At 35.1% G+C, this 26,003-nt stretch overlaps 1 protein-coding gene across 1 annotated transcript; it reads left to right on the top strand.

The window, feature by feature from the left end:
* The first annotated feature begins 232 nt into the window (after window positions 1-232).
* LOC136035117 (uncharacterized) lies at window positions 233-26,003 on the top strand. Its single transcript, XM_065716699.1, has 5 exons — window positions 233-279; window positions 13,037-13,192; window positions 16,921-17,064; window positions 19,179-19,334; window positions 25,714-26,003. The coding sequence occupies exons 1-5, from the start codon at window positions 256-258 to the stop codon at window positions 25,927-25,929; spliced, it is 696 nt and encodes a 231-aa protein (XP_065572771.1). The 5' UTR covers window positions 233-255; the 3' UTR covers window positions 25,930-26,003.

Genomic DNA, 26,003 nt, shown 5'->3' with positions numbered 1-26,003 from the left:
TCTGTTGAATATATGGTATAATATACGGTATGATGTTCAATAATTACTGGATTTATTTTAAATACAGGGTTCTAACAACTCTGGTTGTAGAAATCAGTGAACAAGCTTGCACTTTTTGTCGCACAAAAGTGCGACAAAAACCCGGCTTTATCCACTGTTTAGGTAGAAAAGGGACTACTTTGCTCTCTTTGTCAGACAATCACGATGCTATTAATTGGCAACCTTGGCTTCAGTACATGAAAATTCAAAATAAGAATGTCTCCTGGTGGAAATGCAGAGGTAAATTAATACGACTCTTAGCTTCTATACTGCAGGTAGTAAGAGCATGGGAAAAATTTTTTTCAGTCTCAGTTTAAGGCAATGTTTCCAAATTTCAGTAGCACGTGGGATTGCTGTTTTATTTTGTCAGCTGCCAGCCTTCCTCTTGCCCCACCACTAGCAGGGCCAGATGTAGGCTTAAGTAAAAAAAAGTTTATTGCTTTGGGTAAGGTTTATATTAACGGTCTGTTCAGGGAGCTAAGAAACAAACTTACCTCTAAAGTCAGAATTACATCTTGAATCCCAATTTAACATTCATTTCTGTTGGAAATGAAATTCACCCCCACCCCAATATATGTCATTTCAGACTATATTTAAATTCAAATTATGTATTTGCACATTAGAGAGGTGGAGTTAAAGCTCATTTCTGGTGCAAATGAATAGCCTGTTAGGCTTGGCTCATGATGCAATTCTGACTGTAGAGATAAGTTTGTACTTTATTCCCCCTCCTAATATCCAAATATATACCCTGAATTGATATATATATATATATATACATATATATATATATATATATATATATATATATATATATGTATATATATATATATATATATATATATATATATATATATATATATATATATATATATATATATATATATACATATATATATACATATATATATATATATACATATATATATATATATATATATATATATATATATATATATATATATATATATATATATATATATATATAATTAACTTGGCAATTTAAAAAATTTAGTTTTCATTATAGCGAACTTTTAAATAAATATCAAAAGAATTATCTAGAAATACTTAAAGAAATTTTTAACTAATTTCGGAGGTTCGAGAAATGTTGTCACAGCACCATTTATTTTGAATTGTGTTTCTAATTGAGCAGATTTTCTTAAAAATTAGCCACATGGTAAAGATGAATTCTATAATTGTTTAGTTCATTCAGGTTTTTTGCAATGTGCTAATATTTGTGATTTGGTAAAATTTATAATATTTAGTTTACCTATTGTTGCTAAAGGGAGGGATATATTAAGAGGATAAGCTTGTTTTGGTTTTACTTGGTTGTTTTACATTTGCTGTTTTTTTTTTTCATGGACATGTATTTTGGGGGTGATACCTGACGTGGGGATGCCATGGATATTCTGTGGTAGCCACAACACTGTGCTGGGTAGAGAATTTAGAGTGGCGAAACCCTATATAGGCCAGTGTATTCTCCTGATGAGCCCTTATGTTGGGTGTTGCCTCTGAATTATTTGTCTATATTATTTTTTCTATTGTTTGGTAAATGACGACTTATACTTATTGACGACATGACTGCCTGTCCATGGATTATTCTTTATGGTTGATTGTGTGTGGCTATGCTGTTTGACCTATGTGATTGTATGGATGAGTAGGGTTAAGGCCTCATTCAAGTGCTGGTCTATATTAATCACTGATTTAGGAAAACAGTCTTCCTTTTCTCCTTCTGTCTCTTTTTTTTTTTTTTTTTTTTTTTTTTTTTTTTTTTTTGTGTTTGTGCTGTTGCATTGGTGATTTCTCTTTTCATGATATATATATATATATATATATATATATATATATATATATATATATATATATATATATATATATCAAAGTTTTACCAAACAATCAAAGTTTTTTGGACTTTATTGTTGGATTTTGATTTGGATGTTGGTTTGTTTTGGATTTATTTTCAATAACTTTTAAGAGAATTTAATGTGGCGAAACCCTATAGACAAGTGTATTCTCCTGATGAGCCCTTGTGTTGGGTTGTTGCCTCTGAATTATTTGTCTTTATTGTTTCTATTGTTCAGTAAATGACAACTTATACTTATTGACAACATGACTGCCTGTCCATGGATTATTCTTTATGGTTGATTGTGTATGGCTATGCTGTTTGACCTATGTGATTGTATGGATGAGTAGGGTTATGGCCTCATTCAAGTGCTGGTCTATATTAATCACTAATTTAGGAAAACAGTCTTCCTTTTCTCCTTCTGTTTTTTTTTTTTTTTTTTTTTTTTTTTTTTTTTTTTTTTTTTTTTTTTTATGTGTTTGTGCTGTTGCATTGGTGATTTCTCTTTTCATAATATATATATATATGCATATATATATATATATATATATATATATATATATATATATATATATATATATATATATATATATATATGTAGGCCTATATATCTGAAGGTGGGTAAAGATCATTTCTAACACAAATGCATATTAAATTCAATTCATGATGCAATTCTGACTATAGAGGTAAGTTTATTGTTTAGCTCCCAGAATAGTCTGTTCATACAAACCTTAACCATTTTTTTAATGTAGTGGTTGACCACTTCTAAAGGAAACATGTAACATAGATAAATTGCTTTTTTTTGCTTGATTATTTTTAAATCTTGGGTAAAATTCTAGTTGATTGACTTTTGGCTATCTTGGAAAGGGGTTATGTTAAGAAAATGAAAGTTTCAGGGACAAGTCTAAAGGCTAAAGTATGTCCAGGGAAGGTATTTTGAAGTACCCACCTCCACTCCTTCTCCCTCTAGAGGGCCCTTGACCTTTAAAAAATATGTGTGTTATAAAAGTGAAACCTTGCAAAATAGATCTTCTGCTTGAATGAAGTACAAAAAAAAATTCCAGCTTGACAACTTTGCTCAATCCCAATTTATAAGGTTTTAAAGATATGTAAATACATTTCCTAAATTTTGAAAAAAAAAAAATTGATATGGCTCAGACTCCTACTCAAATAACAGGAATTGCATTTTTCAAAACAAAAGGCAGAGAGAAGGCAACTGGTAACTGAAAATTAAGGTAAAATGTTGTTTTGTCAAAATTTCAATAGGTATAGACCTGTCATGTAGGCAAATTTCAGGGCCCTCTAGAGGGAGAAGGAGTAGAGGTTGGTACTTCAAAATACCTTCCCAGGACATACTTAAGCCTTTAGACCCATCCCTGGAAGTTTCATTTTCCTAACCTAACCCCTTTCTGAGATAGGCAAAAATCAATCAACTAGAATTTTACCAAATCTTGTTAAAAAGAATATGATTAACTTGAACATTGCTAGATAAATGTAGAGAGGCAAAGAAGCTTGGCAATACTTTAACTACTAAGTAGTTAAAATAGTGCAATTAATTGTAGTGCAAATTAAGGTAATTGAAATTTGTACAAAACAACATTTTAGCTTAATTTTCAATTATCACTTTCTTTTTCTCAGGTTTGAATTCTGAATATACAATTCCTGTTATTTGATTAGAATTTTAAGTCATATCATTGTTTGTTTTTTTTTCTGTTTAGAAAAATGCATTTGCAGATCTTTGAAACCTCATAAGTTATTAATGAGCAAAGTTGTGCAGCTGAAAACAATTTTATTGTACTTCATTTAAGTAAAAGATCTATTTTGTAAGGTTTCACTTTTGTCTTACCTTAAATTACCTGAAATCACATCTTCTAGCAATAAAGGTTGAAGAACCTGAAGATTTTTTCAAGTTAAATTGACTTGATATTCAAGTCATAGTTCATGGGTGGATCATCACTATATAATATATATATATATATATATATATATATATATATATATATATATATATATATATATATATATATATATATATATATATATATATATATATATATATATATATATATATATATATATATATATATATACATATATATATATATATATATAGGACAGTTTGGTTTCATTGTTGGGTATCACTGGGTGTATTGCAGCCCAGGCATGTTTGAGGGCTAAAAGGGGTGGGTGGCACCTAATGGACCCTGCTGGATGACACTGCTTTGTCCCACTCCATCTTCCATGACTTGCCACTCTAATCATGGCCATCACCAATCTTAAAAATGTTAACCAATCTGGCCACCATGGTAGATTCACTGAATGAGTTCCATAGTAGAGTAACATAATTGGTGATGAAGTACAACTTTCATCTTAAATGCAAGGATGACATCTCCTCTCTTTTGTTAGTACATTAGTGTAGGCAGGTCAAGCTTTTCTAGTTGTTGCTCATAGGGTATTTGGCAAAAGGGAGCTTGGTTGCTCTATGCTGTACATTCTCAAGTATCTCCATGTCACACTTAAAGTGTAGGGTGGAAACCAACATGCCAAACTGAAGATAGGGATAAACAAGGCCTATGTAAAGGTTCTTGATAACTCTTGGTTGGCAATTTGTCACTGAACACTTGATCAAACTGAGGACCTTGTTTACCTTGGCTGCTTGGTTCTGACAGCAACTATGAAATTTAAGCTTATCAGCAATGATTACCCCAAGATCACCCTCTTCCTTGGCACTCTGAGTTGGTATATGCAGAGTCAACCGTGTGATAACTATGGCAGGGGTTGTTTGGACAGTGATGCAGGACTTTGTATTTACATGGATTGAACTCAAGCATCTAGATTCTTGCTCAAAGACAGAGGTTGTTGAGATCTTCCTGCAGAAAAAAACAATTTTCTGTTGAGGTTGCTGGACCAAAGAGTTGGAATCGTCTGCATACAGTTCCAAGCCACTCTTGACCACCTCAGGAGCATCATTTACATAGAGGTTAAACAGTGTTGTGGCTAGTTTGGTCCCATGGGCAACACCACTCTTAGCATGAACTGATGTGGAGTAGATGAGGTCACCTCTTTCATCATATACACTGACAATCTGGATTATATCAGATAGGAAGTTGTGGGTATACTAGGCAACATCATTGTCTATCTGATATACTGACAGCTTGATCATCAGGTAGTAGTGGGACGTTTTATCAAATGTCTTAGCTTGATCTGGTAGGAACATGTCGACTAGAAAACCCTGTTACCATATGGCAGTTATAGACTCATAAGCTAGTATTAAATTTGTTTGTAATGACATGCCTTTCCTGAAGCCATGCTGACCACCAAAGAGAAGGTCATTGTTAATCATATATGCTATGATTGCATCATTGACTATTCCTTGGATAAGTTTAGCCCAACTGAGGTCAGGCCAATAGGTCAATAGTTCTCAAGCTGGGTTCTAGATCCTTTCTTGAACATTGGAGTAATTATGGCTGTCCGCCAGTCTGCAGGTAGGCTACTAGTCTGAACACTAGGATTTTTAAAGGTCACTGCCCTCTAGAGGGAGAAGGAGTAGAGGTAGTTACTTCAAAATACCTTCCCAGGACATACTTTAGTCTGCAGACCCATCCCTGAAAGTTTCATTTTCCTAACCTAATCCCTTTCTAAGATAGCAAAAAGCAGCTAAACTAGGATTTTACAAAATTTGTAATTTGGGCTATGTATTTGCACATTAGGAAGAGGGTTAATTTTGGACATGCTACTTTTTGCTATCTTTGAAAGTGGTTAGGTTAGGGAAATGAAACTTTCAGGGATCAATCTACAGACTAAAGTATGTCCTGGGAATATATTTGGAGCACCTATCTTCACTCCTTCTAGAGGGCACTGACCTTTTCAAATAGAAAAACTAAGTTACAGGACAAAACCAAGTTAAATTTTTAAATCATTTCAAGTTATATTCTTAGAGACAATTACATTGTGATCACTCAGGCAAAACTGAATTTCAGCCATGTTAAAATACATTTGTCGTAATTTTGAATTTCATCCATGTCAAAATTGCAACTAACGGACCAGGGGGGGGGGTACATTGTCAGAAGACCATGATATTGGGAAAGAGTATAACACAAGGAATCTAAACTGCTGATAGAAAATAGGCTATATACAAAAAATACTGCTAATCAACAAACTCAGTATAATTTTGTGTATAGCAGGGATTGGATGCAGTCAGTAAAATAATTTTTTGTCACTTTTATTTTAGCCTTTCATTTTTGCTTTGAAATTGTCACTAAAGTCAATTTTTTCCTGTTTCAAAATTCAATTTAGTTAGCGCTTATTTCACTGAGCTTGAACAGTAATGTAAAACACATTGGACAACATGCTGTTACGTGTTGAAAATTAGTAATGGTAATATGAAACAGAAGTATGAAAAAAAGAAATAATTTAAATTTCAAAGCAACATCTTTAAATTTTGTTGATTACTTTTGCATAAGTTGTGTGATTATTTTTCATCACTAGTTTTTGATCATGCCCTCAACCCATATCAGTTGGACTGACTGATCTGGGGGTGGGGGTGATCCCACTCCCTCTTGTTCGGCCTTGTACCCTTCAAATCAATCCCAACAAACCCTAATAGTTAAGTCTCAACTTATGGATTGAATAATATAGATAGACTTATAGGAAGTCTGCATTTAGTTTCCAGAGTGATAAAACCTTTTTGGATTTATTGAATTTTAAAACCTACTTTGAAGTTGTATTAATTCAGTGCCTTGAAATTTAATAAATTCAGCAACCTTAAATGATTACAGAAGTTTTACAATACTCTGCTACAGATTAAAATATAAAATGACCTTATTGTTAAGGACTAATTATGGATTGCCTTGTTTGGATGTAATAATATGGTAGCACCAACAGCTATTACATTTCTGTGTCTCCAACAATGTTTTAGTTCAAATTTTTGGACAATAATTCATTTTCAGCCAAATTTCATCCAATTTGTTGCTAATTTAGTGGCAGCCTGTGCAGAAGAGAGTGGAAACAAACACAAGAGCTGTGTTGGCACTGGCTGGACATTGATCCTGAAACTTCTGGGGAAAGGTGTTTTGGGTACCAGCACTTCCCGTTGGTTTTGTTAACTGTTTTATAGCAGATATCATTAGTTGATGAATATTCATGTACAGCATTTCGTATTTCATTGCAATTTGGCATTACACCATATCTCATTCACTCTCAATATTTGCCCCAACTCATCTACAACCCTCAAGTTTCCGTTTTGTATATTTTACCCTTGTCTGGTCTTTTGATACCATCTTTCATGTATCCTTTACTCTAATGGCTCTACATCTAAACCTTATTTTGAGTTTCCTCCAATCAATAGAATTTTGGATTTAGCTTTGCTGTCCAAAACGACACTCGACTTTTTCAAACTAGCTGCATTATGCAAAGCTAAAAGGGTACACCTTGAACTAGCATTCCCTGCACGAGTATCTCAAGCTACAAAAAGCTGAACAAAAGATTCAGCAATTTCAGAAAAATTGGAAATTCTAGCCAATTATGACAGGGAAAACATTCAGCTTCCAACCTTTGTAGTCCCCCGCCATTCTCGTGTCTCATAGATTCCCTAAACAAATCTTTATATTTTACTAGGAGAAATTTTAGATCTCAAAAGCTCAATGTAAGTGATAAAACAGTACACTACAGATGTCAATCTGGCAGCTTCTCCATCAACAGCCACTGTTATACCTAAAACGAACGGGACTCCAACTTGCTCTGTCATCATAGACGACGCCCCTTGCATGGGCCCTTTGTCCAGGCAGAAGATGTCTAGTCAACTGCAATCCGAAGATTGGATGCAAGGGGACAAGCAGCTAAGAAATGACAAGCTACAAGTCAAATTTAGTGACATTGTTAAAGCTAAAGCTTTTGGCAAGGAGGCCCCTACCGCCCTCTCTCTACAAAATTACCGAATGGTAGCCCAACAATATCAGATGTAAACTTAGAAAAGAAAAACGATTTGGCGTTATACAAGGTCTTTCTATGGACATCAGGTACAAGTTTGCTGGCAGAACACAACCCGGACCTCATAGTGGATGTCTCGCGCTTTGGCCAAACCAAAACTGTCAATTTGACTTTCAAGAATAGGCAGTCATTGAACTTAGTAATTTCCAGCGGAATTAAATTGGGATATGATTTTTTCTTAGTGGTCAAGTACAAGCAGGCCCCATAGAGATGCTTTAGGTGCCAAAGCTTTGACCACCTTATTGAAAGCTGTAGAAGTCATCCCAGATGTGCTATATGCTCCAAACCTCACACCAATAACAAGGACTTGCCATGTAATGCAGAACCCAACTGTATTTCATGGAATGACCCACATGTGCGTTTTAGCCTAAAATATCAGAAACCAAAAGGAATTTTGAGAAGTAAGAGTTACTCATGAATAGCTCTGTAAAAGCTCTAAGTCTGAATATTAACGGGTGCTAAAACAAAGAAAAGGTTATAAATGATCTCTTTCAACTGTACAATGGGCTGTTAATTCAGGAACATATGCTCTCTGGATTTAATGCAAATTTCGTAAATAGATTTATATTGCACGACCTGTTCATACAGCCTACTAAGTTAACAGCAGGGCGTCCGTCTGAAGGCCTTGCAGTATATACAGGGAAAGAATTATCAGCAAAGTTGTCAATTAAAAACTGTAACTTGTTGTCTGTTTTTGCTGTGGGTACTGATTTAATAAATGTATGTATGCCTACCAATTATAATAATGCTATTTTGCTGACATGGTTTTCTAAAGCATCTGATGTACTTTGGCGACATTTGGAATCTCTTGAGAATAGAAAGAGAAAATAGGTTATGGCTGGTAACTTCAACTGTAATCCAGCAAAAGAAAATATCCACACTGACATTTTTCTAAATTGCCTACCTGCTTCCGTTCAAATTTGGCCAGAGTCTTTGGATCTTACATATACCCATTCTAGTGGACATACATCCAATACTGACCACATTCAATCATGTAGATCCATTCCTTGTATCCCCATCACAGTACACACAGATGATCCAATTAAGGATCATCTTGGATTATCTTTTCATCTACAGCCATCACAGAACATTGATTTTCAAAAGACAAGAAGGCGGGTGCAGAAGAAGAATTGGAAATGCGGTGCTGATTTGTATATGGCCACTGTCTGCTCTATTCTTTCTTGCATCAAAGTACAATTCTACTTACTATACTCCAGTCCTCCTGAAACATCTACCATGATTGATCTTAACACTTATTACTATCAGATTGTTCATGCCATGGAAGAGTCTGAATCAACAGCAGTCCCTACTAGGAGTGTTCCGGAAAAAAAGCGGAAACAAACTATTCCGATTTTTGAATTGAAAATGGAATATTTGTGGGAAAAGTCAAGTCATGGCCAATTGTAGAAAAGCCAAGACAGATTGTCCAATTAAGTGGGCATCAAGTCAAGGTTAATTTTACCCCTTTGATTGCCGTTGTTACTGTCTCTCCACATTCTTGAATTGGAAACAGAATAGTTGTGGGAAAAGTTAAGTCATGGCCAATTGTAGAAAAAGCCAAGACAGATTGTCCAATTAAGTGGGGATCAAGTCAAGGTTAGTAGGAGTGTAAAGATTGGCACGGAAAAACCAAGATGATCCAAGTTTGTTGAGCTTCAGACAGCCAAGCAACGCGCAAAAATGTCGCTGAGCATTTGTATTGCATGTGGAAGACCCTTATTTGGGAATGTTTTTGAGTTGAAATGGAGCACTAAACGAAAATATAAAGCTGAGCTGAAAAAATACCATATTGTTGGACAACATTTCACCAGAAATAAGACATCATGGCGAAATATAATCCAAATTGATGGAAGTTCATCTAGTTTTTCTCTGACTATGAAGATTGGAATTCTTATTACACATCAGTTTACAGGATTGAAGATCTTACCATAAGAGAATATTATGAAGAGAAGGTTCCTAGCTGGCTTGGATGTTTCTCAGGACAGGATTGCGTTGTCGCCATATCACTGAAACAGGTTGAGACCGCCATAAGAAAAGCTCTGTCTAAAGCTAAGAACGGGGTAGACGCTGGCAGCCTTTCGACGATGCACTTTAAAACTTACCTGTTAGCTTCCATTCTCATCTGCAACTTCTTTCCCAGATTTGCATCACAAGGGACATTGTTTACGACAGTTTCCTAAAGGAATCATAACATCGATTGATAAGAAAGGGGAAAACACCAATGATTGTAAATCTTACAGACCTATCAGTGTTTTATGCATTTTAAGTAAAATATTTGAATATGCTACCTTTCCCAAGCTAGACACCAGATTTTTTGGAGATAATCAGCTTGGATTCCAAAAAGATGTTGGTTGCCCAGAGGCACATAGATTACTAGCAAGCATGCTAAAGGATTTGGAGAGAAAAGTCACCTCTTTATGTGTGCATTGTTGATTTATCAAAAGCGTTTGATAGTATTAATCACTTGCAACTTCTTAATGCTGTATTGCACAGCAGCGTAAGTGTGAGTATCTTTAAGACAATAAAATTTTGGTTTGCAAATTTGACAGTATCTGCCAAATGGAGAGACACAATTTCAGAACCAGTTAAAGTCAAAAGAGCCATGAGGCAAGGCAGTGTTCTTAGTCTTGTCATTTAAAAACATGCAATCTCTAAGATTTTGAACCACATCTCTTCATCTTTTCTACTTCACAGTATTATATAGCTTACGCCGATGATGTTCTTCTTCTCAGCAGGTCAAAGGCAGACCTGCAAGATCACCTGAATAGACTGCAAAACAATTTTCAGTCAATCGGACTTTTAATAACATTGAAAAGTGCTAGTTTTTATCTTTCAACACGACTAAGAGCGATAGTATTTCCCTTGTAAATCATTCAGTTCCGGCTGTGTCAAAGTTGAAATACCTTGGGTTAATGATTTATGAATTACTCCACTAAACCTGGAGATCCATTGTGAAGCGCACAACTACCGCCACTAAACGTGCTTACGGGATTGTTGTCCCGAATCTGGGGCGATATGGCCGGAAATTACTTGCTTATATTTTATTGTTCAGTGTGCCAACCTCACATTATTTACCTTACCCGTGCGGCTACCTCTACTTGCTGAAATTAACATTGATAAAATAAATAAGTGCTATTTTAGATATGCAAAGTTTCTATTGTTTATTCCTAAGCAGCACCGAAATTCCTGTCTTGAAAAATTTAGTATTATGAATCGAGTCAAAGAATGGTCTAGAATCTGTGAGAAGTCTGTGATAAAAGTGATACTGAATAGATGACGTTTTTCTCTAATAATAACTTAAGTGTTTCTTTTTATTTTGTAGATAGTGGTTTAATAAATCGTTATTGTTATTATAGATTCTCACTATCAGTTTTTTTGTTGAATTGTCCCCACTCTGGCAAATCATAAGTCCTATTTTTTTTTTCTCCATTTGATTTAATATATTCAATGAACTGAAATCAATATAAAAACTGTTGTCAAGTAAAGTTAATATAAGATTTTATGGGTAAATCGTAGGATGAAATTAAATGGGTCCAAACTAGTTGCAAGTTTGTCTTCCCTTACCCAGTTAAGCTGCCCAGAGCTGAAAATTCTTGCTTAGAAGAAATGTGAAGGCCCTCCACCAAATTCGGAAGAATTCTGTAGTTGTAGACCACCCCAAAAAAAGAGTAAAAAGAAGAAAATGACCACCCTCAATGATAAGCTCAGAAAGTTTGCTTCTTCATGGCATAATGGGATGTTTACTTTTTTTTAATATTATTTGCTTGTCTGAAATATGTATTGAAGAAGTGAATATAGTGAAAAATACACTTGATAACATAAAAAAATATGTTTTTAAACCTTTTATTAACTCCAAAATTCTTCGGTTGTAAAATAGACGAAAGATACACTACCTTATTGAAAATTTTCAATTTTTTGGCATCCCCCCCTTAATTTTGCCCTGCAGATTAATCAGTGTTCAGTAGCTGAAAATTAGAAAACGGGCTTTTAAGAAAGAGTTTTAAGGACAAAGAGAATTTTTATATTGTAGAATAAGTTATATACTTATTTCAAAGGTGAATTTGGAAATGAATGGACGGAGAGCGAAACCGGTTCCAGGTTTCTCGCCATGGATGATCAGTTGTTCTATTTTTGAGGGATTTCAGGCTCTTATTTGAACATCCTGAAAGCTTTATTTTCGTAATTCCTAAGCACTCTTTTGTTGGTCATCGCTAACAGTTACCACTCTTGAATCGGATTCCATTCTGAATAATATTGGATTTTACTCAGGGAAAAGTATTTTTTTCATTTTCTAAATTTTTCTAGCCATGTTAGGGTCAACAGCAACAAAATAGAACTTTAATCTGGTTTCTGTGAAAATCAAAAGTGGCTAGTACTCTAGGTACAGAATCTGACGTAATGCCATGCAATTTAAAACATATTAGACATACAAGATAAAGCGTTTTTAGGTCCTGCGGTGGCGCAGTGGATTTGACCTTAGCTTGGTAATACGGGACCCAGAGATCGAATCACGCTGCAGAAATGCACTGCAGGGCCGACGCAGGGACCTTAGTAGTCGAGAAGCGTCGTTAATTCTTAAATAATAATAAAGCGTTTTTAGAATTAAAAGCAATTTCTGTAATCCTTTCTCAATCACAAATATTATCTGTAAATCTAAATAAATACATCTCATTACGAAAAAAAGGTTCTCCCTGAACATATTTTGCCATTTGTGAGAGGAATTTCTCCAACATACTATGTGCAATTGTGTAAGCAACTCATATTTCAGTAAAGAAAATTAATCTGTAGACTCAGGAAGACTCAGGAACAATGTGCATATTCGTCAAGGCTATCTATCTGTCTAAGGGCTGTAGGAGTCAACCTAGCTAGCAAAAATGCCTTTGAATGTTGGTTAAATAACATGGTAATTGGGAATTAACCCACCCCTAGGAACCTGAAATGCCCATATGAATAGTAGTCTTAATTGTCACAACTTGATGTAAGAACCGAGTATAATTGATAACCAATCGAGATGAAAATAACTGGTGATGTATGACGTGATATACGGCATGTTTATGAAGTATATATATGACGAGATGTACGGCATTGCATACGTAGGCTACCTCTGGAGTTACTCTTATGATTTGTCTCCTATAAAGATCTGTCTCTTATGTATGATTTTTTTTCAAGGGTTGGTATGAAGGATACTACAGAAATGATTTTCCCATTGAGCATAGGGAGGAACGCGGAGACATGAATGAAGTAATTCCTGTGTCTGCTAAGCAGCTGTACAATGCTATTTTTTGTGTTTTATCTTCTGAGCCAGATGAAGTCCTCCAAAATAAGGTATTTGTATTGCTCATATGAATCCTATTATTTTAAATGTTGCTTACGTTTTTTCAGGAATTTTCCTATTGGATCAGGCAGAAATCGTCTACTCGTAGTTTCAGATTTTGTTAAAGTTACAACATGATGAAACTTGTGAAAAAATAAATCATTAATTTGTTTTGTCCAAAAACAATCATTGTCTCATTTTTCACTTCAAATAAAGACACAAATTAAAATTTACCTATCTTTGGAATGGATTGAGATTCTTTGCTGCTTAGTTTTATTTGATAGATGATGCCTTATACTAATGTTAATAAGGATAAAAAATGGTGATTATTTTTTTTTTTAAATTGCCAAAATGGTACCCTAAAAGAATCAATAGGTTTTCATGAGTTTGAACAAAGAAGCCCACTGTCCAAGCGAACGACTGTTGGCGCATTCCGTGCTATCTCCTCTCCTACATACCCTTTGTAGGAGCTGCAAACTTCTTTGGTAGATTTTTCGAGTCTAGGGGGGATAATTGCTCCCTAGGGGGATATAAATAATGGAGAGGTTTGAACCAAAATTTAAATGGGGAAATTTGTCATGTTCTGTTTTTTTCCTGTTTCATAAAAATTATTGGCCCACCCCCTCCCTCCTGGTGTCCATAAAGAATATACTTTCCCCGTAAAACTTGTTTTATGAATTGACATTTAACCAAGGGGTTTATGTAATGAATGTTTAATTACTTCTTGACTTACAGATACCTCCCCCTCCTTTTAGTTATTGGAGGATGGCAAATTTTTTCTAGGAATTAGTATTGTTCTCTAAGCATTGTTTATGTATTTTTTTGAATTTATACTAGTCGCATTTTGAGTTTACTGCAGACCAGTCAAATGAGGTGAAAACCCCTTCATTGTGGCTCATGGAACTCCCATAATAAGATGTTAGGATAAATTTTAGGGATTTTTAGACACTGAAAGGTTTTCGTTTTAATCTTTAAGATTGTCAAAATAAAGATTCTACAACAGGTTGTCCATTTGTACTTGTTTCACATTGACCTTGTTTCGTCGTAGCATTCGAGATCTGATAATACATTTGGCTCTAGTAGGCTCTGTCCGTAGCTGATAGCTCTTTCATCGAAAACCATTTCCGATCCCATCGTCTGCCCTGTGTCTTGTGCTGTAATTCTTTCATATATATTTGACCTCTGTTGGCAACCATGGCCGTAACGAGAAAAAATTTCCAACCGCAGCTGATAGCTCTTTAATTGACAACCATTTTCGAACCCATCGTCTACCCTGTATCTTCTGCTGTAATTCCGCCATATATATTTCACTTCTGTTGGCAACCATGGCCGTAACGAGAAAAAATTTCCAAGGAACTCCTTCAGCATCACGCCAGCAGGGCGTCATAGTGTGGCGCTGAAACCTTGGAGGCATCTGTATATAATAAATTTTACATTTGCACCTCCACTGCCGATTATGCTAATGCTGGCATCTTCAAATTGTCTAAGCATCAGAATACCCTGAAAGCAGAACATATTACCAGGGAGGTTACTTATCTATGTTAAATTCAGTGGGCCATCAAAGAATTGTTGACTTCATCAAGCACAGATGTGACACGCGTACCTGCTGTCTTCTCTAGAGGTTTTATTTCTGTTAGTACAGGTAACTCATTGTACCACCGAACCACCTGAGGCCAGCAGAGCTGCACACGATCCTCTTCCACGCTGCTCTATTTAAAGATTCGCTCTTTGCCCGCAAGTCCCAACATCCTTGAAATCTTTCCATAAGACTTCTTCCCATCGAATTTAGGACAATCGGTGTTTTGTTCGGCCCCAGTTGAATGAGCAAAAAGCACTATCTATGGGAGTCTCTGTGTCCTAACCGTCTCAACTTTTCTTTCATTATAGCCCTAAACAGTGGAATCGGGCCATATTTAACGTGCAGCTTTACATAGGTTCAAATGTAAATCTAAAACTATTTGTGGACAATTTCTCTGGGAAACATTAAAAAAAAGTCTTCCTCTGCCTTTTGGAACGGTTACGTTTCAGAACCGTACTTGACCATTATCATTATTGTAGATTTTAGTATTCTAATCTTGCTTCGCAGATAGATCTTCCTATTTTTCTAAGCATTTTTTCAACTGGGTCTTGAGTATTCTGCGTTTTATTTCTCGACTGCATCCACCGTCTTTACTAATAATACTACCCAGGTATGTGAAACTATCTACTTGATAGATGTCTTGACATCACCGACATCACCTATTTACCTCCATTCACTCCTAGTTTAAGAGACTAGTTTAGACTAGTTTAAGTCGTCTTAATATTAATTTTCAAACCTATTCTTGCACTCAGAACTGTGAAAACCGGAAACAAAAGTTAATTCGCTTACTAAGATTTTTATCTAGGACATTCAAATGTCTACATAATCTAAGTCTATGAGAGTTTTACCTCCACATTTGATTCCGTGCTGAGTTTATTTATCTTTGGTAAATTCAATGAGTGATTAAAGACTTCCATCGAATGTTGATTTGAGAGGTCTATCCAGCCTATGCTCTAGGGGTTTTGATATTGGGCTCTTTTGTTAATCCCAGCACCTTGGATTATACTATTGACGGAACTTTGGAAGACAATAGTGCCCATCCACTATCTCCCCCTCCTTGCTTGCCTTTACTCCCATTGTGAATTGAAGCTAGAATAATGTTAATATTGAAACTGAATTCAGACAGTGATTTGGTAGTGTTATTTACCTATTTTAACAGGAAGTTGCTTTGATTTTTTTTTTCGCAATGCAAAAATTAGGTAATTTGAAGTTCTGACATGGATTTTAGTTTTTTTTTCTTTTTTTACGTCTAAAAACTGGGGGAAGTTGAACACGTGAATATCAAAAGTCGATACCTCCTCACTAATACGCTATAAACCTCAAAATAGTGTACGGTAATAACAAAATAAAGAAAAGCTAAATTTCCAAGGTTAATATTCCTGAAAAATGTGAATTTTTGACTTTTTGAGTTATAGATTCAGAAGTCGCCAAAATTAATTATATAAAAACCCTTTTATTTAAGTAACATGAAAAAAGAAGAAAATAAAGCTCATCTTGCATGCCTGATATGAACTATTTGTGTGAAAAATGTAAACTATAATTATAAAAAATAATACTAACTTGTTATGAATGCAAAATCACAAGAAATAATAGTAAAAAATTACTATCATGGGGACACTGTAATGTTTTTTCAATGAGGATGGCTTGTATCATACTGAAGCGTTATTTCGGCGAACACATGAAATTTTCAGCTTTTTAGAACAAGTTCAAAAGCTGAGTGGTTGAGTACTCATCTCCCAAAAGAACAAAAGCTGAAATTCCTATTTTACTTATCGCGGGTACGACCTCTTTGTTAATCTCGGGCTAAGTCTTGAAATACCAAGACTTGGAACTTCAAAAATTGGATCGAAAAAGATAGGGTAAGCATTCCTAGTTGGCTGGAAAAGTTGTTTTGGGAATAATCATTATCAAGGGAAGCGCTACGCCGTTTTGTGAATATTTCTAAGCTTAAGATATCCGTCATTTCGCTTTTTTAGAACAGAATTTGCAACGTTAACATTGAGCTTGGAAATAATTGTTGGTTTTTCCTAATTTCCTTGTACCATACCCTATTATACCCTTTTTATTTAATTGAATTTAGCCTTTTTAAAAAGGGTAAATTCATGATACCCTATTACATCCTTTCATTGTACCGTTTTTCCACTGAATTCTTTTTTCCAGCCTTATAGATCTTCCAAAGATGATAAAAATGCTGGTTTATGTGTCAATAGAACAGAAGAATGGGTCAGTCCGATGGGTCAAACATCCAAAAAGCAAGACTCTTTACTGTCAGACTCTGAAAGTAACTCCAAGAGTAAGACCGAGGTAAAATCTATTGTTCAAATTTATTTGGCTTAAAATTATGTATTTTGGTAGTTAGGGGCTTGTTAAGTCTGTTTGGGAGGGGGGGGGTCTTTAGCTTTGAAATTTGAAGCTGTAAGGCTATCTTAAATTTCATGAATCTTTGGATTCATTAGTAAAAGATGTTTAAGCTCACCTCAGCTATGGATATTCAGGCATCAGTCATTTAATTAAGGAATATTTCGGAGCCAGAACATGTCTAGTTGCCCCTGAGTTTGATCACTTTCTTCGAATTATGTCCCATGATCAGGCTCGTGTAAGAAATTATCATATTTACACTTAGCATGAAAAGCAGTTGTATCAACTCAGAGCTTTAGTAACAGAGCTGTTCAGATATTCCATTACAAGAGTTTTGGCTACTATTTGCATTGATCATTCTTAACTTCCGATTAGCTTGAGCCGAATTCGCTGTTTATGCCAAGTAAAGAAAAAAAAAATGAAAAAAAATTAACATGAATTATATTATTCATAAATTAAACTGTATGAACAGTTAAGCTAAGTTACAGTTCATTGGCACAAACCGTTTCATTTGTAATTCACAAAGGGTGCTTTTAAGACTCAAATAACCAGGTTTTGATTTTAAAAAAGAATTACAAAACTGGAAAACCAACAAAAAATGCTCAGTAAAGAAATATACATATGCATATATATATATATATATATATATATATATATATATATATATATATATATATATATATATATATATATATATATATAGAACCTCAAAAACTATTTGAAAAGAAAATATTTTATGCATATGATGATCTGAATAAAAATTTTAGGAATTTGGTTTAAAAATCAATTTAAGGAAATTTAGTAACTTAAGCTTCATTGTCACATAACTGATTGGTAATGAAAAAGGGAGAATTAAGGCGCTTATAATCTAGGTATTTCAAGTTGGAAAGGCTCTTTCTGTATCTAGAAATGCCAAATTACCTTAATTCTTGAACTTTTACTCTCCAGAAGCTTAAAAAGGTTGGGTGAAACATGGTGTGGAACGAAATTCAACTTTTTGGGCTCAAGAATTTTCACGATGAAATTAGAAGTATAACCATATTTTCGCTTATTTTGAGTTCTCGAAGTTTTTTCTCGAGCGTAAGAAAAATCATATTTGTCTTGCACTCCGAAGGTTCTGTGTTAAAAATATTTTTATTTTTATTTTTGGTTCGAAATTATATCAAATGAAACCTTTTGCGCAGAAACTGAAGATGCTATAGAAGTGTCTTTTTTGGGGGGGGGGGGCTGTTGAATCAGCTTAGTTCGTATTTTAGGGACTGCAAAACAGACATTTTACGCTGAGTAAAAAAAAATATAATTATTTTATTCACTTATTCCGATAGTTCCTGCATAATTATTGTTTGAAATTGATTTTTATTTTGAGTTCTAAAAATTCGACAAAATACCTATTGCACAAAAACTGTAGACCCTAGAATAGTCGAAATAGCGCCCTATTTAATAGTCGAAAGTAATTGGAGGGCAATTAACCCCCCTCCTACGCCCACCATTTCCCCAAACACATCCAATCAAAATATTTATTCTTAGGATGATAACTCTCCCACAGCCTTCGGGGCAAGGGTTGTAAGTTATTTCCAGAGGGCATTTAAGGCTTATATAGAAAGGGTGATCGTATAAACTTCAGAGGGGGCTCATTGGATTGGTAATCAGAATTTCAGTGCCCTTGTTAAGATTCAGAGTGATTGGAGTTATTGTCTTTAGAGTGGATAGGGCTTCGAATTGTCAAATTACCTTAGTTATTGGGCTTATATTCAGCAAAATCAAGCTTAAGTACTAAAATATACGGTTTCTATATAATTTTATTTGCTGATTTCCAAAATGTAATTACAACTTCTGTTATCTTAACGTTTTTTGCATAATTATTTTGAGGATTTATTTTTTTTGGGGGGAGGGGGGTTGAAACTTCAAAAAATGATGGCAGACCCATCGCGCAAAAACGGTAGAATCTAGAAAATCTAGCCTTGAAGAGAGTTGGTGGTCTCCGGACTTATCCTAGAAAACCTAATACCCTCCAACTTTCCCCGTGTGTTTTCAGATATGAGTGATTACAATTATTTTAGGGTCAAGTGACATCTTGCTTCGACATTGGTGAATTCAATGTTCTTTGGAGGCATTCTGGACCTTATTCTGCAATTCATTATGCCAAGGAATTTATAACGGACACTACATATATAGGCAGCAAAATTGTAAACGCAATTCTTTATCGAATTTTACGGGTAAGTAGCCTTGTATTGTTTTCTTTGTTTTGTGATTAATTGAATATTTCATGCTTCAGAGTAGCCTTTATGGAAAATCTATAAAATTATGCTGAATTAAATTTCATTAGAAATAGATACAACGAAAGATGATGAACACTGTATATGTGTTCGAAATATCCTGTTAAATAATTTTATATCTATTCACTGTCAATAAAAATGTATCATCCCTATTTTGAACTGTTTTACTTTCGTCATGGAAAGGCAGTGGTCTTCGAAGTTAGCTAGATACAACGAAAATACAACATTTCATAGACTCTAGTCCGAGGAGCCAATAACCACATTTAAACAAACTATGTAAGTTCCATGAAAAAAAAATAGAAAATAAAGAAAAAAAGAAATGTTTCTTTTCATAAAAAGTTATACAAATTACCAAAAAACATTACCGAAACGGAAAGCTACCAACTATTATTAAAATTTGTTGCAAAATTTTATCCGAAATTTAAATGGCAACCAATAAGGCTTTATGGTACCCATAACTACATTTATACAAAAAAAAAAAAAAAAAAATAGTATTTAATCCAATATATTTTGGGGCTGGTTCTGGATGTTTGGTTTAAGCTGGTATTTTTCAAGGTTTTCTCGTAGTTCGGCAGATGCTTCAAGCGAAGATGTGCAGTCAAATATTAGATGCTGAATGGATTCGTTTGCTACTAAGCAATTTGGTGAAGATGGGCCCTATCTTCCACTTTGTTTCCAGAATCAAGATAGCTCAGCAATTAACCCTGCAAAGCACTCGTCTTCTTCGAAACCAAGGGTTGAAAGGACTTAAAAGTTTTAGGAAGCCTTGCTCTCAGATTTTCACTTAGTGTGGAGAGATTTTTGGCACCTGTATCTGATTGGCTGAATTTTATTTGCAGTTAAAGCATCGGGTAGCTTTTTTCCTCCAATTCCTTGATAGTTAGAAATATGCTGAAACATGAAACCTGCTATTAATTAGAAAAAAGGTTTTCCACAAAATAAGTTTTTAAGGAAAAATAAAGAACCCCATTAAACCAAAAATGAGCAAATATAGAAATAAATAACCTATCAAGCGTAAACCTACTATAAATCAACATCAATAAATAAATAAAACCCAAAACGAACAGAAATTGCAATAAATAACCGAGTCAAACTCAAAATGAGCAGAAATCAACATGATTGGGGCTCACAACCCCTGTGCCTTCTCAGGGCCAGAACATAATTTGCACTTTACTGAAGAAAAATACAAATGAATGTGCATTGTCAGTTTAATATACATATGCTCATATTTATTCTTTGAAATCTTAATAATTTTTTATTTATTAAAGTTACAAAAGTGAAAACATTTAATTTTTTTCAGTAAAATGCAAATAGTAATATTTCAAATTCAGTAATATTGCGTTTTTGGTCAATTGATCATCTCCCTTATCATTTCCCGAAAGTCTCAAATGAGTCTCAACTCAGTCGTTCCTAAATTACGCCCTTTTGACAACCCATATACACATAACATGTTTTGATTTAATTATACATTCCTTGAAAGACTTACCTTAATATCCTTCGTATTATGGGAAAGTAGTAGTCAAACTTAAGGAGCACAGGAAAGGCAATTGGAGACCATGGAATCAAATTGGGAGGAAGAATGCTCCTGGACTTAGATTATGCTGATGATTTGAGCATATTAGATGAAAGTGTGAGGAAAATGAATGAATTTTTAGAGGTTTTGCGGGTTCAGGGTGCTAGAATAGGCTTGAAAGTTAATGTTAAGAAGACTAAGTCACTAAGGCTAGGAATAAGTGAAGATGAACAGGTGACATTAGGTAACGAAAAGATTGATCAGGTTGGGAGCTTCAGTTACCTTGGTAGTATTATTAGTAAAGATGGTGGGAGCAGTGAAGATGTTAAAAGTAGAATAGCTATTGCTCAGGATGTTTTTTCACAGTTAAAAAAAGTTTGGAAGAATAGAAAGATAAGTCTACAAACCAAGATTAGAATATTGGAAGCTACAGTGATGACAGTGGTCAAATATGGCTCTGAAGCATGGGCACTCGAAAAGCAGATGAAAATTTACTAGATGTTTTCCAGAGAAATTGCCTTCGGATTGTTCTGGGTATGCGGCTGACTGACCGTATTTCAAAAGGTAGGTTGTACGAAAAATGTGGTTCAATCCCGCTTTCTAGGGCTATAGTGAAAGAAAGGTTGAGATGGCTAGGTCACGTTCTACGGATGAAGGATGACAGATTACCGAAGATTGTCCTTTTTGGCCAACCGTCTGGGGCTACACGGAAAGCAGGTCGTCCTTGTCTAGATTGGGAGGATGTCATAAATAAAGATTTAAAGGAAATGGGAACTTCCTGGGAGGGTGTAAAGAGAGAGGGTTTGAATAGATTAGGTCGGAGGAGGAGCGTGCGTAGCTGTGTTGGCCTCAGGCGGCTTGGTGCTGCAGTGAGTTATTAGTAGAAGTAGTCAAACATGCTCACCTTTTCCCAATAACATGTTTAATATGTAAACAATGAAAAAATTACCTAACTTACAGCCCTGAGGCCTCGGGGCGAAGGGGTTGACATCCCCAAACGCATAATTACTGAACCGTTCAATAATGCTGAAAAAATGGATGTCTGAAAACTTTGTGTGGATGTTTGTTTTTGGGGAAATGATGGGCATGGGGGGAGGTTGTTTGCCCTCAAATCACTATTGACTCTTAAAAAGGGTACAGTAACTTCCAATTGCAAATCTCATGAGCCACATCTGAAGTTTATACGACAACGCATTCTATAAAAACCTTTTATGCTTCAGTGCATAATTTACCGTCCTTGCCCCTGGGCTCCGGGGTTTTGTCAACCCTGGAGGTATTGTTGTATACTCTTTGGACTATTTTGTTTTAGAATGGATATCTTAAAATTTCAGTTAGACGCGTTTCATGAAAGAGGGGTAGTTGAGAGGGGCCTTGTCGACCTCCATCACTTTAGACTCTTAAAGGGGAACTAGAACTTCTAATTTTCAATCATATGAGCCACCTCTAAAGTTTATACGACCATCCCTTCCATAAAAACCTTAAATTCCCTGGAATATAATTTACAACCCTTATCCCCAGGCCCTGGTGATTTGTAACAACCTAAAAAGTCTTGCTATAATATCTTTTGACTATTTTGAATAAAATGACTATCTCAAAATTTCTATTGTCTGCAATTCCGGAAAAGACGACGTGCGTGAGAGAGGGGGGGGTGTTACTTACAACCCTTGCCCTGAGGGCTGTGGGGTTGTTTGTCATCCTCAAAGACATAATGTCCGGACCCTTCAACTGCGCTGAACGGAATTGATCGGATGTGTTGGAAGAAATGATTGGTGTAGAGTGGGGGGGGGGGCTGGTTGCTTTCAAATCATTTTTGACTCTTAAATAGGGCACTATAACTTCCCATTTCAGATTAAATAAGCCCCTAGCTGAAGTTTGTACAAACAGCCATTACATAAAAACCTTATATACCCCAGGACATAACTTACAACCCTTGTATAGGGCTCTGAGGGGGTTACGCCAATCCTAGAGGCATTCTTATATGTCTTTGGACTATTTTGAACAAAATGGCTATCTTACAATTTAAATCAGACACTTTTGGTTAAAAGAAGGGTAGTCGGGGGGGGGGTAGTTTTTGACTGTTAAAAGGGAACTATAGCTTCCAATTTTCAACCAAATAAGACTCCTCTAAAGTATATACAACCATTCCCTCCATAAAAATCTTAAATGTCTCCAGGGCATAACTTACAGCCCTTACTCCCAGGTCTGGGGGCTTGTTTCAACCCTAAAAGCCCTGTTATATGATCTTTAGACTGTTTTGAATAAAATTATTATCTTAAAATTTCAATTGAATGCATATCGGAACATTACGACGTGTTTGTGTGGTTGTGTGGGGGGGGGGTTGCTGCCCTCCAATCACTCTGAATCTTAAAAATGGTACTAGAAACACCAATCCAGTGAGCCCCCCTGAAGTTTTTACGATCACCCTTTCTGTATAAACCTTATCTATCCCCAGGACATAACTTACAACCCTTGCCCTGAAGGTTGTGGGGGAATTGTCATCCTCAAAGGCATTCAGGACCTTTCAACTACGTTAAACAAAGTGGCTATTTCAATATTTTGATTGGATGTGTTTGGGAGATGGTGGGCGTGGGAGGGGGGCTAGTTGAAAACTAAGGAAGCTCCTCTGACAAAAACCTGTCTAGGATCGCAAAATGAGTTTGTTGTATGATTTCTAGGGCAGGTTTTTGAATCTGTGAAGACAACTATTATATACGGAATTGGCCTTCTCAGCGTTTTTTAAGGCTTTGTTTATGTCTCCTTATTTAGTAGCAAGAATGGATGAGCCATTCGCAATTTTTACATAATTTTAAAATGAAATTTAAGGGATTACAGCTGCTACACCCGCTCTACCATTCCTAGATCTTAAAAGAATTGATCTAATTTTTCCTTGTTGAAAATTTCCGGCACTCTTGTTTTTTGTCTTTTGTTAGTGTCAGATAAATTAGGATAGTGATCCCTTGTTTACATTTAAAGGTTATATTTTTTGGATTTTCCGCGTGATTGGAACGTGTTCCTAATTGTTAATTGCGAATTTTGTTTTTAGATAATTTTGTTCATGCAAGGTACCAGAAAAGTGTCTGTAATAATGGTGCTGATGAAAAAGAGTCTTAATATGTAAACACTGTTCAGTATGGGGTACTTAGAATAATCTTGTTTGCGGGATGCCGCAAGATTGTCCACGAGAGATCTAATTGGTTTCGAGTTTCTTAGTGCAATTTTATTTTCCATTGCAAAAAAATTTTTGTCGCATGTGACTTTTAATGGGATTTTGTTTTGTGACACCAAGTATTTAGAGTCTAACTTAAAGAAAATTAAATAACTCATAAGAGTGGGAACTGGCACTAGTGTTAAAAAAAAAACTACCAACGCCATCTAGTTTTTTTGACACTTGGCATTTTTCAGTGTATCAATAAGAATGAATAATTCAATTGATGTAATTGGTTAAATTGGGGTAGTAACAAGGGTCTGATCTCAGTTCCTAGCGGAAAAATGATTACAGAACTTGAAATAATGCCAAGTATTGCCTCCCGCTAGATGGTATTGATTGTCTCTTTTTATCGACACTATTGCCAGTTCCCACTCTTATAAATTATCCATACTTTTGGCCTACCCAGCAAAATTATGTAAGTGATGTTCGTTAGTTCAACCTATTTCCTTCGTCCTTGAGGAGGTCCTATGTAGGAAAGGATCTGTGTGGAAGGTTATTTGTTTAATAAGAGATATGTGGCTACACGACGTGCTGCCTTCTCCTCAACCCCTACTCTTTACGCTAAAGTTTTATAGTGTTTTAAAAACGCTTCTCATTCTAATTCAACAGAGTTTTTGTTTGATTGAGCAGCCATTCTGATTGGGACAAAAAAGTCGAACTTTAGCGTAAAGAGCGGGGGGTTGTTGAGAAGGAGATAGCCTCCTTATATACGGAATAATTTCTCTTCGAATTTGCGAGGGCATGTTACCTGATAATGACAACGGAAATTAATAAGAAATGGAATATAATCTGTTTTTATTTATTTATTTATTTATTTTCACCCAGAACGTAAGCATTTATTGCTTGTCGTAACAAGCATTTTTATTTGACTATTTCGAAGAGCAAGATTTAGCGTTAAACATTACATTTCATACTATTTGTAGTAACTACCTTTACAAGATCAACGTACTTCTTATTATTATTGACGTACGTACAAGGTACGTCAACGTCAACGTACTTCTTATTGGTTGGGCCTACTAGGCAATTTCTTTAACCTAAAGAGTCTTTGTAGACAAAAGGATAATTAATAAGAAACTGTAAGAGAACCTTGAAAGTTTGCCTGTTTGTTATATTTATGATGGAAAAAATATCCAGATTATAAAGCTCATTTAGATCCACCTGACAAACAACCTGGCATCTATTTAGATCCACCTGACAAACAACCTGGCATCTATTAATGATTTATTTTCTTCTCTTTTTTTCATGAAGAAATAGGGGAAAATCATGTGTCAAATCAAACTCATACCAAAAATGGTAGGTATTTGAATATGTTTTATATTCTTACTTTTTGTAAGGATATATTTTGTAAGGATATAATGATAATTATGGTTCAATCAGGCCCTTTCAGAGCTTAGTGATACTACTGCTGAAGAAATAATAGTTTTATTACCAGCCTGAGTGTCGAAAAAATAATGGTTTTATTACCAGCCTGATCGTCAAAGAAATAGTGGTTTTTACATTACAGCCAATTTATGCCAAATAGTCACTAATTTTACAATTATCACTAATTAGTGACAATAGTCACTAATTAAGTCAATAAATAGTCACTAATTTTCCAGGAATCGCATGATGGCCGGACCGTTTCATCAGTTCAAGCATTATTGAACCAACTGATTTTTTACCATCCTCCTGATAATCTTGCCAGAAGAGATTACTATATGAATGCATTTCGTTTTGGGGCGAGTGAGGATCAGACGACCAAAGACCTTCTATTTACCCTTATCGATGGTTCTATGGGGACAACAGGGATGTTTGGATCGCTCCTTTCTGAGTAATCTTTTTGTTTTTTTGTTTATCATTTAGTTTCTCTTTCTTTCATATTTTTGTTGTATTTCTTTACTTTCGTTCT

The sequence above is a fragment of the Artemia franciscana genome, chromosome 13 (assembly GCF_032884065.1).
Source record: "Artemia franciscana chromosome 13, ASM3288406v1, whole genome shotgun sequence".
In the NCBI taxonomy this organism is placed as follows: Eukaryota; Metazoa; Arthropoda; class Branchiopoda; order Anostraca; family Artemiidae; genus Artemia; species Artemia franciscana.
The sequence above is the reverse complement of the archived record's forward strand: the minus strand, read 5'-3'. Positions and strand labels throughout refer to the sequence as shown.